General features: G+C 44.8%; 1 protein-coding gene across 1 annotated transcript; it reads right to left on the bottom strand.

Annotated features, from left to right (window-relative positions):
• Positions 1 to 743: 743 nt before the first annotated feature.
• klf11b (Kruppel like factor 11b) lies at positions 744 to 7,150 on the bottom strand. Its single transcript, XM_089005098.1, has 4 exons — positions 6,961 to 7,150; positions 6,054 to 6,341; positions 3,261 to 4,095; positions 744 to 1,490 (listed from the first exon to the last, which is right to left on the bottom strand). Exons 1-4 carry the CDS (start codon positions 6,997 to 6,999, stop codon positions 1,189 to 1,191), a joined length of 1,464 nt encoding a protein of 487 aa, XP_088861224.1. The 5' UTR covers positions 7,000 to 7,150; the 3' UTR covers positions 744 to 1,188.
• Between the last annotated feature and the right edge of the window lie 11,286 nt (positions 7,151 to 18,436).

Genomic DNA, 18,436 nt, shown 5'->3' with positions numbered 1-18,436 from the left:
TGTAACGAGTATAAGCTGTATGTATAGAAAACTAACGAATGGCTCAGTAAAAGTATTACAACGTGATGCTCGCTGGTGCATCCGTGACGCAATATTATGAATTTCGATGGATGTTGCTGAAGTGATCATTTTATAACACTGGAACAGGTTTATAGAATTCAAATATTGAGATTGAAGGACTTAACAATTATTTTGAGATGTTATCACGTTATTTACATGATCAATGTCTTGACATAAATAAATTCCATCATGCATCCTCATATGTTTTCAAAAATTGTACGCCGAGGTGAACTTGATCAAGCAAAACCTTCCCCATCTCCACATTATCAAAGTGAGTGGGATCTAATAGTGTGCAAAAAAGGAGAAAGCGCACTTGGCATTTTTATAGTCTGCCCTGACTCATTGAGCAGTCTAGCGGCCTGGTGAATCAACAAGACATCACGTCTCTGCGCGGGCTTACAAAACCAAGCTTTTATAGCACCGATAAACCATTCACTGGGCCAGAAAGGAAGGTGTCCCACATGCTTGTCAGCAGATTCGGGAGGATGCGCGTGCAAGCTTCAGACCAAAAAAGGGCGGCAAGGGTGGTGAATAGTATGACACGCAGGATGTGGGAAGGCACCACTGAGTGTCTTTTTTGGAGGATCGCTGGCTCAACTGAGAGCCCACACCTTATTTTTCCTGGATTTGATAGTGGAAAAAATCATGACTAAAACTGGCATACAAACAATGTAGACAGAATCAACAGTAAATGAGTTGTCTTTTTAATTACAAATGTGTATTAAATAATATGAAAGGTACACATAGAGAGGTATGCATTAATCATGAAGGTATTATCATAGCAATTGTGGTTACGTATGAATATTTACAATGTTTATATATCTGTATATGTACGCGTTTATCAACACGTTCCTCAAACAGGACACGCAAGAAAACATTCACATAAATTGTTGTGTCACAACAATTTTTTTTTAAATGCTGCGGAAGGGTGGAAAATACGAAATTCCAAGTCGTACAAAGGCTTTGGCAAAGAGTGCATCCTTTAACAAAAAGAATCCTTTTGTGTAAATGTACAAATGAGCAGTCGAGGTGTAAAGGTCCAGTGCATGTTTTTTTTTCTTTCATCTCCGTGAGTCAAGGTGGCCGTATGTGCAGGGCCACTCCCTGCATTACTCAGGTGTTCCTTGCCTACTGAGAGCCGGCAGGTACTAGCATGCTTATTGTGGCCAGGCTGGGTTTGGCGGGAGGGTTTTTGCCAGTGGCCATCTTGTTCAGGTTCCGAACGTCGGCCTGCCAGGTGGGAATTTTCTTGGTGGTCATGTGACGCCGGGCGTGTTTGGTGAGGTGATCGCTGCGCATGAATCGGCGATCGCACACGGGGCACACAAATTTCTTCTCGCCAGTATGCGTCCGCCGGTGCCGGGAGAGCTCGTCAGAGCGGGCGAACCTTTTGTCGCAGCCGTCCCAGCTGCAGCTGAATGGCTTCTCTCCTACACATACAAAAACAAAAAAGTTGTGGTTACTTTAGCAAGTGTGGTACAGGGACCACAAAATCACTGATGTACAGTTCACTTCTATGTAACTTTTTAAAAATGTTTTAGAGAAATAATGTACAAAATAAGCACAAATAATGACATTGCTGATGTATCTGTGTCAGGCAGCCATACAAAGCCTCGCCTATTTGCGGTTCACTATTCGTTTTTTCTGTGAAACCTAGACATCATCAATCGCTGGCTGGTTTACATTTACAGTAAAGTCTCGTTATATCGATATTCAAGGGAGTCCGAAAAAATATCGATATAACCGGGACTATCGATATATCCGACCCTGTTTGCATGTAATTTTCTCCGTGCGTGCATAGAAATAGTATCGATATAACCGGGACTATCGATATATCCGATATCGATATAACGAGACTTTACTGTATTTTGTACAGTGAATCGCGATCTCACATCTAATTAGTGAAGTAATTCAACCAATGATCACTAGATGGCTGCGCACAATTTACCTTTGAGACTACATTTGAAAGAAGGGGAAGGCTCATTGTAATGTACATCCTTGAATTTGTTTGTCTGGGAGAAAAAACGTGGGATTGGAACTCTAACATCGTTGCTCTTGTGCTCCTTGCATACACAAAATGTATTTGTATTATTTTGTGTAAGTGTGTTTCAAGTATTGCTATTCATAAAAACTGGAATGTTTAACTGTAGTGTTTCTAGATTCTGGGTTCACTTATTGTTTGCTGGTTTGGAACATTTTCATTATTGCTGAAAAACTCATCTATTCGCGTACTGTATGCTCTTTCGATACAATTATAAAAAACACCACACCGAGACACTGGCCAGTAGGAAATGTGTTACTGATGTTAATTCATTCACTGCCAGACGATGTGCAAAAATGTGTCCACTTCAGTGCCCCCCCCCCGCAAGAAAAAAACTAAACCAGAACAAATTCGCGATTGGCGCTTCACGAATAATTTCGGGAATGGAAGCAAATGAGTGAAAGACACCATCTCCTTGCTCATCGGTGGTCTAAAAAGTTATTCTCTCCCCATTGGTATCATAGACTCCACCCCTCTTGTTCCAATCCGTGATCAACCTCATCACTAAAACATCCGAAATCCACCTCCAAAACACTTTCTCCACTCATTTCTACAAACTACAATATGTTCAGATGTTTGCTGCCCACCTCTTCACACACACACACACACACACACACACACACACACACACACACACACACACACACACACACACACACACACACACACACACACACACACACACACACACACACACACACACACACACACACACACACACACACACACACACACACACACACACACACACACACACTCTCCTGGGAGCACGTCACCTCTTTTCTCTTGCAGCTCCCCACCCAAAATCAGATCCAAAACAAGAATTCCAACCAGGAATATCAACAAAGTTTAAAGTCCCTCCGTAGTCTGGCCCCTCCTTAACTCTCTTGATTTCCTGCAATGCCTTCGTCCTAAACGCACCTTCCACTCTGCTGACTCTACCTTCCTCATGCTCACCACCCACCCAAATCGCCGGACCTTGGGGGGACTTCGCCACAGCTACACCCGACCTTGGGAGCGCACTCCCACAACCCATCAGGAACTCACAACCATTCTCATAAACCACCTGTTCCAAATTGGCTTTTCTTTCATTGTCATTGTTTGTTGTTTGACTGTTGCCAGTTTTGTCTTTCGGTGTCCTAAAAAGCAAAATGCTCACCCGTGTGTGTGCGAAGATGAGCCTTGAGATGCGAGCTCTTGAAGTACGTTTTCCTGCACCCGGGGAAGTTGCACACATAGTTTCTCCGGCGGGAAAAGTCCATTTTTGCGGCCGCGCCGCCGCCGCCGGGCCCCGCGGGCACGTAAACGGGGGCGGGGGCGAGCGGGAGCAGTTTGGTGTTGCCCAGCGTCATGACAGTCTGAGGGCCATGAGGAACCTGGGAGACCGAGGACTGGGGGAGGACCAGCATGACAGTGCCCTGAGGTACCGCTGAGCCCACGATGAGGGACTGCTGCACTGCGGCGGGGTTGGCAGAGGTAGGCTGGGGTAGAATGGACGCGGAGGCGGTCCGGACCCCGGCGGAGGGCGTCGGGACCGCGCTGGGGATTAAGGCAGATATTATACCTGATTGACCGCTAAAGGGGAACATCTGGCAGATGATTTGAGGACTGGTGATTGGAGGCGGGGTCAGGCTCGTTTGACCATAGGGGTTGTTTTGCGCTCGGTTGTTCACGGGAATGGGGGTGGGGACATTGTCCAAAGAGGGCTTGGGAGGACCGGCCTCTGTTATTGAGGGTGTGTCAGGAACGGGAAGAAGAGGAGACGGAGGTCTGACGTGCTCCTGCTGGCGGGTCGTCACCTTCTCTAAATTGGGAGCCACCGGAACGTGGTGTTGGCACGGGGAGCTGTCCGCTGTGTGACGGATGACACTTGTCGCCATGGACCTGCAAGGAGGGGCGATCGACGGCGGGCTCTTGGCAACGCATTGCGAGGGCGCGCTGCTGCTGGACGATGAGGTCTCGGTGAAGCTGGGGCTGTGAGGCGGAGTCATACACTGTGAGGAGAGAAAAGACAACAATCAGGTGGCACCTCTTTTTGTGGTCGTCTCTAGTTTGAAAGAACATCCATTTTGATGAGCCAGCGTGCAAAAGGAGGATTGGGCTAAAGTAAACTAATCCAATCATTTGCAACCAGTTTGCCGTGTTTTTATTATTATTATTATTATGACAAAATATGTACCTCTGCTCATCTATCTTTCGATGCTGTCGACATATACAGACGCTCTCCTACTTACGAACATTCAAGTTACGAACCCATTGATCATAACTGAAATGTACATACGACCATTTTTGTAGTAACATATGTAGTATTCTCTCCAGTTGTACATGTACATATCTTTATAGAGCGTGTATTTTATTAAATGTTTATTTTTCAGTATAAAGCATAACAGGTTACTTATATAAGCCTTCCACATACACTCCATACAAAATAAAGCTCTGAAGCAACTTAGGAATGAATTCACATTACGAACGACCGTTCGGAACGTATCTCGTTGGTAAATTGGGGAGCGTCTGTAGTGACAGACAACAATTAAATCCTCTCCCACTTGATGATTATTCACGTGTCCACCTCTTGTGATACTTTAGTTCACAAAGCAATGCCAAAGGAAGAATAGCTTTCAATTCAAATGTTTGACAACCTGAATTGAGCCAATTAGTTTGCACACCACAATATTAGTGCATTCAAAGCAGATTAATTAACTCCTTAACTGCCACCCCTGAATTTATTTGGGAATTGAAAATGTGACGTGAAGCACCATTCCCGAATTTCTTCGGGTTTTGGTTTTTCTTGTAAGGGGTGCCGATAAACTGCTGGCCAGACCGCTGGCAATGTTTTTTTTTCCCTTCCACGAGGGGGCAGCAGTTGACTTTTGTACAGCTCCCCCCATTTCAAGATCAGATAACTCCAGACCCATAATTTAGGAAATCACTTTTTTTCTGTTGAAAGAAGAGAGTCTAATCATAAAACTCAATATTCTGTTGGTTATGGAATTTGAGTCAAATATTTTTTTCGATTTTTTTTTTTAGACGAACTAGGTGAAAAGGGATGATTTCCCACAACTGGTTCGGGAAAACTGATCTACCTCCCAACTTTTTCAACCCGAAATCACTCAAATCCTTTTAATTTCTGCACCCACTTCTCCCCTTAGGTTGCAGGTCACAACAAGCTTTTGATCAACAGCAAATATAATAACAATACATTTAATTTAGAAGCGCCTATCAAAACTCTGAAGGACACTTTACAGTCACAGGATATTTTTTTCTGCGGCTGAGCAGTGGCAGCCATACAAAATCAGTGATTGGTTGTAATATCATAATTTGTCATTGAATCAATGGTACCATTGATTGGCGATGCAAAATTAGAAATAGCAGCAAACACAGTCACATTGAGTCCAGAGACGTTCAATGCAAAGACCATTTTCTCAACATATAGTCAGATTTTTTTTGTCCCATTTTGGTAGTGGGAATTTGATATCAATTGAATGTTTAGCAACAATTTGACAAAATATGAAGCGTTTAATTTCCCTGACTGAATTTTAATGGCAATCAATTATGTGCAATATTTGGTTACGTGGACATAATTCCTGTCCCAATCCTTTGCTGCTGGTGAGTCAATAAACATGTTATTTAAACAGACTGGGTAAAATATTCCATTGTCTAATTGGGTCAGTGATCGTTATCTTATTTTTTGTCCCTCCCAACTCTCCGATCCGATACAAATTCCAGATTGTGAAAAGTCTATTAACTGCAATTAAAAGGTTTTCTGTTTGCCTATGGATGTCACAAGGTGGCAGCAAATAACTAATTTTGGTTAAATGGAGCTCATGAACTCACTTCAACTTGTTTCTTGAGTATTCACCATATTATATCTGACATGAATCAAACGTCTATTTGTCCAGAAAACCAAACCTGTCAGCATTCAGGACCACATGGGTAATGGCAAAAATCTTACCAGAGAGGAAAGGGACACAAAGTCTTTCGGGGGCTCTGGGAGCTCATGTGGCAGGATGGAGTCGCAGGAGTCTGAGGCCGGGGTCAAGGGTCGGGGCTTGACAGGGTTGGGCCTGTTGCCACTGACAAAGTGACCCCAGGAGCTCATGCACACCAGCGCCTCGGCGGCCTCTAGGTCCGTGTACTCTAAACCGGGAGAGCATCTGCTGTTGCCACTGGCGACGGGCTGCTGAGCGGTGTCGTGCCTCCTCCGCTTTGTGTAGGACCCGCACTGATCGGTAGACTTGCTCTGAAGGAAAGTGCAGCATAAACAATCAAGTTCTGACTCTGGTCGAAATAACAGGAGAAACTATATATAGTACTGGCTGCTCGGTCATTGTTTCCTGCATCTCAACTCGCAAATGAAGTGAGGGGCTATAGAGCTGCTGAGTGACTACACCCTGGCCCAGCATGCACTGCCCCACATTTGGAGCCAGGACACCACCTCCCATGGCCAAATATAGACCAAAGAATGACGTGCTCCCTAGATGAGCCATGTGAAATCCCCATAAAGCAGGTTTGCCTCAGGACGCTTCGTCGCACCCACTCCACTTTTTTGACAGTAAACAAGCCATTTTGAAAGATTTACATGCAAATACACGTACGTGGAAAAAGAAAATAATTGTATGTCGGATTGACATTGCCATAAATCAAAGGATTGGAAAAGAAAATATAACGAAATGTACAAATATGTGACGTAAGTTGCGAATTCGCGCTAAAAGGATGCTGTCATTCTTCAAAAATGACCCCACGTTGGGTCACGTTGACGGATAAGCAAGTCATGATAATCAAAGGCTCATTAACAAGTTACGGTACAAAAATAAAGACGTCACAGTAGTTAAAACAACTATTTAGGGAAAACGTCTTACCCCACGAGGGTCCATTTCGATATACTTCCGGGATGACATGCGTGAAGAAAACGTTCAAATGTCACTTTTTCTTGCTGGTCAGAGCCCAGTTAACTGAACAAAGAGACGGAGCTTCCCGGTGCCGCTGCTTGAACTGAGGCAGGGCTGAGGTCGCTTCTTTTTTTTTCCCCACCACTCGGACTGGCTCCCTCTTTTCTCTCAGCTGTGTGAGTAAAACGGGGGGCGGAGAAAAAAAGAAAAACAAAACTCGCAACGCGCACCAGGCGGGTGGCAACACTCGGCCAATTACAATCATGTGTGTGCGGCGTCTCGACCAATCGGCGGGCGGCATGCGCGTGGACAGTGCATGCTCAGCGGGCGGTTGGAGGAAACGGGGTGCGTGGCCGTTGGTGGGCGTGGTCTCGCGAGTCAGCAGTGTCAGAGTAAACCCGGTGAACTGCTATCTGTTAAACTAGGCGAAAGGTCGATCGAGTGTATGCTGCCTTCGTAGGCTGTAGGAATTCAAATTTTACCGTTGGAAACAATGATGTCCAATTGTAAACGCAAGTGGATCCACATGTGTTGGATGGTGACCGTTGAGCAACAAGTGGCAAAATAACTCCGACTCCCTGTACTTTTATTTTTGGGCTTTTTCTTCAGGTTTTTTTCTTTTGTTATACTTTTCCCTTGCGCATTTGGCCATTGTTTATTTTATATTCAGTCATTTTTATCAATATTGTTCAGCACATGTCACATGATTTAAATGTTATCACGTGTACTCAGGTCAGTTACTTTACCACGCAGCTTTGAAAAGCACCATAGCTGTGATATAAATATATATATACAACAGATATTTGGGCGTAGTGCACGATTTCTTTAGGTGAAGCGACATGTTTCACAACATGGTTGATGATGCAAATTTCCCCATGGTGGGACGAATAAACATTTTGTGAATTTCTGATTCTAACCTAAACTCAGCGAGAATGCGGGGAAATTGATTGTCCATTTTTTTCCGATAGCATTTAAATGCAACGTTAGCGTCGGCTGAAGCGCGCCTGTTATTTGGTTTTAAGGTATTTGTGCATCTGCTGATAGGACAATTCAATATAAAAACGATTGACCCATGATGCAATAAATGATTTTCGTACTTGAAAATGTTAATTGAATTTGTTATTATTCCTCCTCACATTGCCATTGTGGTGATCACAGTTTAATCAATGTCTTTTAAAAGCCCTTGTTTTTAAAAGATAATTTGATGCAATGTTCTTAAATATATATGTTATTAATATACCGTATCATGTATTTTGAGGCTTTTATTGAAGATATGCCAAGGTTTTACTTTTATTTAGAATTGCATGTCGGCCAGAATCGAATGCTCTTGAGCAGGGGTGTCCAAAGTCGGGCCTCGAGAGCCGCTGTCCTGCCTGTTCAGGACCATTTTGATGCTGCTTCAGAGCTGGCTGGTGAGCTGATCATTTGAATCAGGTGTGTTGCTCCTGGGAGAGCTGGAAAACAGGCAGGACGGCGGCCCTCGAGGACCGACTTTGGACATCCCTGCTCTTGAGGATTTATCATGGCCCACAGACTGTTCGTTTCCCCGTCACATTCAAGTGAGATGTTGCATCAATTGATGAGGCCATATCAGTAACGTGTCACCAGGTTGCTATATTGTGAATAATAATAATAAAAATAATAATAATAATAATAATAATAATACATTTAATTTAGAAGTGCCTTTCAAAAATCTCAAGGACACCTGGCACGTGGTTGTTTGCACTAAAATCTCCTACATTCCAGGGCCCAGAAGAACTGATAGCTAAAAGCAACATAATTTCTTATCCAAATAATGAAAATGTTCTTAAAACTCAACGTCACTAATAGGACATGGGCACTAAAATGCATATAGGCAAAAAGCAAAGTAAGTACTGACCTTCTTATGGCATATCACTGACATTGTGCAAATGAAAGAAGCATGTGTCACAAGACCCATAGTGAGAAAAAAAAACATTCCCGACAGGAATATCAACCGTTGAAGTTTATTTCATAAAGATAAAATAGGAGTATACAGTTCTTGGTGCTGAAATTCGGTTCAAGCCTTCATTTATGGAAATGTTTTCTGTGCTTGCATGGGTTTTAATTGTCTTGCTTCCACATTAAAAAAAATAACAGTCTGATTGAATACTTTGTCCGTCAGTCTGAATGGTTGTCTTTTATGTGCCCTGTTATTGATTGGCAACTGCGATTACATGACAACCAGTCGGCAACCTACTGCCCGAAGACTGCTGGGATAGGCTACAGCACGCCCGCTACGCTCATGGGGATAAAATGATGAGAACATTTGATGAATGGATTGATTGGATAAGTTCCAAAGTTCAGGGTGTTCCTTGCCTCTCACCTAAAGTCAGCTTGTTACAGCTCCAGTTCACCAGTCACCCTAATGAGGACATCTACCATAGAAAATGGATCAAGCGTACAGTCGCCTTGCACTGTACACACATTTAAGCAGCCCACTCAAATGATGTGACAGTTTTCAATATGGTGCAGTGCCACAACCATGATAAGAGACAGTAACCATTTGTAGCCAACTTTGTTACCTTTCACCACTGGATGAACGCTATATAAAATGGACGAATGGACAGATAGTAGCATATGAGAGCGGGAATCGTAGATTATTTCACTAATCTGTCATTTAATCAATGCATTTGCATCCAATAATTCAAAGTCAGGACTTCTTTGTAGTCACGCTCTTTGGTTTACTGGCTTTGTCTGCAAAACATATTTTTCAATGGTAATCAATTTGCTTTCATATCTTGAGAATATTGACTGTCGAGAGAGAGAACATTGAGAACATTAGGACACTTTTAGGTCACTCAATAGTCATGAAAAAGAATCTGTTGACCGCAATATACCTCGTTGAATTAGCATGTAGCAGAAGTAGGTATGTGGCGCCTACCACCACTGCAGACTCCAGTCTCTGCACTTCTTTTTGTCATAGTGTGTCTGTGTGTATGTTCCATACAGACTAAGCATGAGAGTGGGGTGCAATGAGGGCAGTGGGTTGCATTGCAGAAGAACGGGAGGAGTGAAGGAGTGCATGCAGTGCATGGGTGGGGATGGTAGCGTAAATGTGCGACAGGCCGCCCACTCCTGACTGCTGTTTGCGCTCCAAAGTGGGGAAGTCCGCTTCAACTTAGTCGGGGAATCTGGAGGAAAGGTTATGCGGGCCCTAGCCGGGCCTCCGCATGCTCACCTCCTCCCGTGTGCCGCCCCCGTCCAGGAAGCCGAGCAGTCATCGAGGATATGGTGGGAGGGAAGGGGGCGTTGGCCGAGCAGGGTTAAATATACCACCCGAGGCCATATTATACAAACAGTTCTTGCATAGTCCTCTGACAGGCAACCCATAGTTTCACTTGTCCAGTGCGACTTCATTTTTGAATAGTGGCGGGCTGTCACGGCCTGCAAGGCCTTCTCTGATGGCCTAAAAATATCTGAATCAGATTGATTAATTATATTTCATCCATAATTTCTTATGAAAGAATTCCAAATTGTCTTTCAGCTTCCTTGCATTGCTTTTCCACTCTTGTGCGCTTCCAGGTGTGTGTTTTCATATTAAGGTATTTCACCTATTACATATCAGCCATCATTTGTTACTGTGACAGGTTAAAAAGTACCTTATTCAGTATTTTGGTTACATTCACATAGTTACATTGGTTTACAAATGATTTATATCTAAAATGTTTATTCAAACAAGGAACGCCTGCTTCGGTTAGTGTTTCGTGTCGGACCGATTTACATGGTGTCACGGTTTGCAAGGTGGTGATGGCGGGTTCGGATCCCAAAAAGCAGGCAGGAGGGAGCAGGAGGTTGTTTGACAAATTGTATTAAAATAAAGTCAGCAGGAACAAAATGTAAAACATCAAAATGATCTGAATGGAAAAAATACAAAGTAGCAAAAGAAAACCAAGTGTAAAAGTCCGCCAAGGTTAAACAAACACGTACACAATGCATGCTGCAACCAAGCAGCAAACAAACAATGAATCGGCACCGGATGGTCGTGCCGGGTGTTCTTTTAAATGTCAATGATTAAACGACCAACACCTGCGAGGCTGCCGGCAGGGCTGACGTCGCTACCCGCTGGTCGCCAATCTGATCGGGACGACCAGCACCTGTGCAGGTGTAGGCGGGGCCGACAGCGCCCCGCGTTGGTCGCCAACCAGATCATGACAGTACCCCCCCTTCAAGGGGCTGCTTCCAGAAGTCCCAACAGTCTCCCAAAAGGTCCACTCGCCAGGGAACGGTCGGTGGAGAGGGCAACCGCCGCCTCTCCAACACACGACGGGCGGCGGCCTGATGGGAACGGGACTCGGCCTGGGGTGGACGAAGACGCGGCACGGATCGTCGTGGGCGTGAGTGCGATCCCTCTCGCACGGTCACGCGACGGCGCATGGCTCTGCGTGGACGTCGAACTGCCAGGCGCAGAATGGCACCCCGTACGGCCGTATGGGACCAGGTCTCGGCCGGACGCCGACGTGGGCGTGAACTGCCCGGCTCCGGGGGAACGAGACCAGTCCAGAGCCGCTCCGGGATCCAGCGGTGAGTGGGGTCTCGGACTGACGTTGACGCGGACGTTGCAAGGCTCGTCGTGGATGAGACTCAATTCGTCATGCACGACGACAGCGTGGCTGGACGTGGGCGTGCAATGCCAGTCACCCAGTTTCACCCTGGACGGCCACCTGGAAGGAGGTCTCGGCCGGGCGTTTACGTGGACGTTGCGGCTCGTCGAGTGACGCGATTCAAACGCGACGAGGCTTGAGCTAACGTGGACGTAGCATTGCCAGGCACAGGGTGGAAATGAGACGGGTCCGATGTACCTGCGGGAACCGATAGTTGGCCGATTCATTCGGTCACGGTTTGCAAGGTGGTGATGGCGGGTTCGGATCCCAAAAAGCAGGCAGGAGGGAGCAGGAGGTTGTTTGACAAATTGTATTAAAATAAAGTCAGCAGGAACAAAATGTAAAACATCAAAATGATCTGAATGGAAAAAATACAAAGTAGCAAAAGAAAACCAAGTGTAAAAGTCCGCCAAGGTTAAACAAACACGTACACAATGCATGCTGCAACCAAGCAGCAAACAAACAATGAATCGGCACCGGATGGTCGTGCCGGGTGTTCTTTTAAATGTCAATGATTAAACGACCAACACCTGCGAGGCTGCCGGCAGGGCTGACGTCGCTACCCGCTGGTCGCCAATCTGATCGGGACGACCAGCACCTGTGCAGGTGTAGGCGGGGCCGACAGCGCCCCGCGTTGGTCGCCAACCAGATCATGACACATGGTTGGACAGGAAGTTGTTGTGCGCATACGTTTGCATTACCTCTGGGCATTAAAAGTAAACCACTGTTGAGTCAAGACGTAACCTGGCTCCTTGATGACAGTATTTCTTTCTTCACAAGTTATCGTCTGGCTAACGGGACCCTCTAGTAAATCACACCACACTTTTTAATTTTTCAATCGCAGCTTGGATTGATTTAGCCATAGAACTACTGAAGGCCCAGGGGTGATATGCATGGCCCGCCACTGCTTTTGAATATCCCTCAAGTGTGACGTTTTGAGGTCAAGAACGGCACCCAAAGAACTACTTTAGAATCAGAACCATCTTTATTGGAGTAGTATGTAAAAACTGTCAGTTCTAGCCCCTTTGTGTTTACAGGCTACACATCACCTTCCAAACTAACATTTTAATCTCACAATGAACCTCAATCATGTTAATTAATAATTGGATGAATCAAAGCAATTTAAAAAAAGGTAATTGTTTTTGACATTTAAGAAAAGAAGCTGTTCATAAAAACTTGACTGTCCAAGTCGAAAACTATGGTGTGCTGATAGATACAGATCTGATGTTCGTTGGCCACAGCAAATCAATTACTTTACACACCCCTTTATCACCTGTTAAACAAAAAAAAATGGTGCAAACAGACCAACAGAGTCCATGCTTTTATCTCCAGTCGACTTGATTGTTTAATTCCGGTTGGCATGTTCTCCCCCTGAGGTGGGTTTTCTATGGGTATTCTGGTTTCCTCTCATTCCAAGCTATAAGGGAATATTTGACATTGTCAAGGTGCGACAATAATAATAATAATAATAATAATTATTATTATTATTATTGTTATTATTATTATTATTATTATTATTATTATTATTATTATTATTATTATTATTATTATTATTAAAACCTGATGTATGAAAAACTAGGGCAGAAATGTATGAAGAACTAGAGCAAAAAATGCTCTATTTTTTATTGTATGTCTTAAAAAAAAGAGAAATGTGTTGACCATTGTTATTAATAATGGCTGACCAACAACCTTAATTTTCATTTTGACAACCAGGTAAACCTTCTATTTTCAAGTCAAACAAGATTTAAACCCATATTACACGAGAACTAATGTATGTAATGTAGTAATGCATTTGCTCAAGAGCAGCTGTGCTGATGATGTCATTGTTGTGAACATGGTTGATGCTTTGGGTCGCTCAGCAGAAGTGGCTTTCCTCTCCCACACATGAGCAACAACAACACATTCCACCACAAGCCTCCACTTCCCGATTGGTCAACAGGAGACACTGAACCCAATCTGCTGCTAGGAGACACTGATTGCCAGCTCGCTGGCTGGCTGGCTGTTGTCATGGCAACTACAGGAACAGAAGGCAGGTTTTGCTGACTCCTTACGGTGGAGTCTCCCCTGGAGACATACTGAGCGTGTGCGCCACCTCACACTGCTGCTGCTCCCGCGTGGGCTGCAAAATCGATGCAATCGCCATAATATAGGTGTTCAATCACAATGCAGCCTTGGTGATATTGAGTCCAATTCTACTATGCTGCACTTCACTGGAGAGGATCGTTGCTATTTCCAGTCCACACAAGAAACGAAGGAGTGCTTGTGTTATGTCACAAGTGTGGACACAGCGAGTTCATCAGCTCTCACCAGGACGTTTTCTACCGCACACAGCTTTTCTCTGAATGCAAAGACAAGTGTTGTCCAAAATAAACAAATAAATAAATAAATAAATAAATATAGGTACCTGCCAGAATGTAGTCACCGTCAACCTGAGATTATTGTGTCAGGAAATGTTTCAGCCAAAATTTGAATGATGTCAATAATAGAATATCAGTTGAGTTTATGTAAGCAGCGGACGGAAGACGACAGTACCGTGCCACCTGCCACTTCACACTTCAATAAATGTAAACATGGATGAGAGACTGATGCAATAAAACATTTAGCATACAAATGTAACATTTTATGAATGACTACTCTTAATATTTTGAAGAGTGTTTTCATTAGCATCTTTGTATTACACGAGGAGAATAATACTATGTGTTGTGTTAAATGAACGATTCAAGCTTTCAGTTAAAAAGAAAAAAATAATGTAAATGTATGTAATGTAAAAGTATGGTAAAGTACAGTAAAAAAATCAACAAATAAATGAAAAAAAAAACCATCAAAAACGGACACAATAAAACATCGGTGACAACTGCTTACACACTGAAATGGCTGAAATAGAAAATGTAAATGAGCAGATATTAGATGGTTCTTCCAGATGTAAAGGAACTAAAACGGAATTTAAATTGAATTTAAAATAGTGTACACTGGAAACAACCTGAATAAGGTCAATGAGTGCATGGCAAGAGTGCAAACGGCACAATCATAGTATCTCTATTAATAATAAGAATAATTTAAAAAACAAAAATAACATCAATACCGGAACATATACACATAAATAGTATAAACCAAGAAACCAACGAAAAAAACCCAACTGCCTCTAGTACAGTGAGACCTCAACTTACGAACTTAATTGGTTCCCAGACAGAGTGTGAAAGGCAAAAAGTGTGTATCTCAAAAACATTTTCCCCATAGGAAACTATTAAAATGGGAATAATCCGTTCCTGGGTTTCCATAAAATATACTTTTCAACTAAATAAGCCTTAAAATTACACACAACATACCTTATTCTATGTATAATAAATGTGCTGTTGGATTGTAATGAAAGAAATACACGCCATTGTCTCGAAGTCACTTTATTTATATTTGTGATGGTCATTGATGGCTTGATGGAATGGCGTTGGAGGTCGAAGGTCAAAGGGAATTGCTGTTTGGAAAGAGAGGCACATTACATGAGGACTGTAATTAAAGAAATAAACTGCTGTAAAATAAAGTTTTATTTACCTTTTTGATGGTCGTTGATGGCTTATGGAAGGAGAGTCACCTTCCATAAGGACTGTTGGTAACTTAACCTCTGGTGTGGCTTCTCTTCTTTTTTCTTTGGAGACTCCTCATCATTTTTGCTGATTAAAAACCTCTTAATTGGCACCTGTTGCTTTCTGACTTGTAAGATCTTACAAAGCTGAGGCATCACATTATTGTTCATCATGTTGATGATTGTCATAGCCACAGTTTTTTTCTGAATGGAACTGTTCGGTAAAAGCCTGCACATGAAACATTTGAATGTCAGTGATATTTTAACACGCCTCATGTTACTGTTCTTCTGCGAGAAGTATATTGCAGATAGCAAGTGTGGAAGCTAATGAGCCATGTGCAGGCTAGCTAGCAGTAACTTTGACTGTGGACCCGGCAAGTTGACTTTCATTCCGATTCTTTGGCTGGATTTTTACCAATCACGAGGAAGGGAAAACCATTCATGTTAACGGTGAGAACTGTCACAAAGTTATTTTAAACAATACATTCTGACATTTTGTTGAAAAGTGGCCGTGCGTGCGTGGGTGCTTTCGTGCGCGCGCGCGCGCGCGTGTGTGCGTGCGTGTGTGCGTGCGTGTGTGTGTGTGTGTGTGTGTGTGTGTGTGTGTGTGTGTGTGTGTGTGCGTGTGTCAAAAATAAAATGTCTTTCATGATGAGGTGGCGTGGGGCAAGCAATGACGTAACCAAGTCAAAGGCACTGAAAAACTGTCAAGCTGGGCTTCAGTGGTTGTTTAACGCGGTGAAAACAAATGAAGCCTTGTTAAATCAATGAAGCTTTGTGCCTCGACTGGGATCACCACCTTATCGTGGTGAGGCACTTTGCGCGTCTCCGTGACCCCGAGAGCTATGTCGGCTGGAGTCTTGTACTCCTGGCAGGGTCACCCAAGCCGAACAGGTCGGAGGGTAGAGGCCAGACAAAGAGTGATCCCAAATCCGCACCCGGGGGTAGGCGTAGGCGGAGTCCAACAGATCGGACCACCGGCAGCCCCTTGCAACCGCACTCACCTGAAGGTCGTCTCGAGTCTTCACTCTTGCCACTGGAATACAGTGAGTGCGGCCAAGTATGTGGGGGAAGGAATTGCGCGCCCCGTCCCTCACACTAAATCCACTAGTAGCGCAGGTTTCAGCTTCCACCATATAAGTCCACTGGCGATAGGATAAAGTGACGGGGGCAGGTCATGGATGTGACTGGAAGCTTCTAGCTTGATTCCTACACAGGGGCGGTACAGGATTGATGGTCGTTGCGAAGATGGGATGGAGCAACATTATCCTTCGGCAGCATCCTGTGCGTCTGAGCAGCCCTATTCAGGGTCCGCACTGCTCACCCCTTATAGGGGAAGGGTCTAGAAAAGGTGACCTAAACATTGCTTGTTCCACCACACCTGGGTGGCCCACCGCGGCCACCAAGGCATCCCCCCTCTGCGGTCGAAAACGAAATATAATCAAACCCATGACTATGAACCTGGCTTCCTGGAATGTTCGCACCCTCCTCGATGCTCGAGACGGGATGGAGAGACCTCGAAGACGAACTGCCCTCATCGCACATGAGCTGAGGAGGTACAACATCGATATTGGCGCACTCAGTGAGACTCGGTTCTCAGGCGAGGATTCACTCACAGAAGTTGGTGAAGGTTACACCTTCTTCTGGAAGGGTCTCCCAGAGAATGAGCGAAGACTCCATGGAGTTGGCTTTGCTGTGAAAAGCAGCTTACTCAGTAACATCCCCGAGTCCCCCCAAGGCATCAGTGAACGGCTTATGACCTGGCGTATTCCCCTGGTAAAAGGTCGCTTCGCAACTTTAATCAGCGCCTATGCTCCCACCTTGGATGCTGACGATAACACCAAAGATGCCTTCTACGAGTCCCTGGATGCTACCATATCCAAAATCCCTGCCTCTGATAAACTTGTTCTGATGGGTGACTTCAATGCCCGAGTAGGTACTGATGCCAGGCTCTGGAAACAAGTAATCGGAAGGCACGGGACGGGGAAAATAAACAGCAATGGCCTCCGACTCCTCACTCTGTGCTCTGAGCATCAGTTGATTGTAACTAACACCATCTTTCAGCTGAAAAAGAAATACATCACATCATGGATGCACCCCAGGTCCAAACATTGGCACTTACTGGACTACATCATCACAAGGCAACGAGACCAAAATGATGTCTGCATCACGCGGGCCATGCGTGGGGCTGAATGCTGGACTGATCATCGACTGATCAAGTCCAGGCTCAAGCTGAGAATTCGACCTCCTCATAAGAAACAGCAACCCCAAAGGCGTCTTAACACCAGGGCCCTGGAGTCCCCAGAATGTGCAGCCAGCTACCGCCACAAGCTGGCAGAGGGACTTGCCAGCCTGGACAACGACACCAGTAACGGTGACCTTGATGTTGAAAGCAGGTGGAAAAAATTGAGGACAACAATTCATCAAGCTGCCTCTGACACCATCGACTTCACTCAGAAACGTCATCAAGACTGGTTCGATAACAGCTCAGCTGCCATACAGGAGCTTCTGGAAGCCAAGCGCAAAGCCCATACCACACTTCTCTCCAACCCTCATTCTCCACTTCTCCTCTCTCACTACAAGGCCATCCGTGGTGAAACACAGAAACAGCTGAGGATGATGGAGAACAAGTGGTGGCTCAGCAAGGCCCAAGAAATCCAGAGGCATGCAGACAACAACAACACACACGCCTTCTATGATGCTGTAAAATCCCTGCACGGCCCACGAAGACAACACATTGTCCCAGTTAAATCTGCAGACGGTTCTGTACTACTGAAGGACAAACAGCTAATACTTGAGCGCTGGGCAGAGCACTTTGACTCCCTGCTCAACCAAGTAAACCCTTCAGACACATCTGTCCTTGACTCCCTCCCAGAGCTTCCATCAGTTCCCTCCCTTGATGAACCTCCTCAGTTCACAGAGGTCCTCTCTGCAATCCGGAGCCTTAAAAACAACAAAAGCCCTGGCCCTGATGGACTTCCAGCTGAGGTCTTCAAGAGCGGCGGTTACCTCCTGACACGGAAGCTTTACCACCTCATCTGCAACATCTGGCAAAACGGGACACTTCCTCAGGAATGGAAAGACAGCAACATTGTCACCATTTACAAAAGGAAGGGGGACAAGTCAGTCTGCGGCAACAGCCGTGGCATCTCCCTACTTTCTGTTGCTGGCAAGATTCTTGCAAAAGTAATGCTGTTCCGTCTTACATCGCACATTACCGAAGACATCCTCCCAGAGACACAATGCG

This window comes from Hippocampus bargibanti, linkage group LG09 (genome assembly GCF_051943395.1).
Source record: "Hippocampus bargibanti isolate YZ-2025 linkage group LG09, ASM5194339v1, whole genome shotgun sequence".
Classification (NCBI taxonomy): domain Eukaryota; kingdom Metazoa; phylum Chordata; class Actinopteri; order Syngnathiformes; family Syngnathidae; genus Hippocampus; species Hippocampus bargibanti.
Note: the sequence above shows the minus strand (reverse complement) of the source record. Positions and strands in the feature narration are given on the sequence as shown.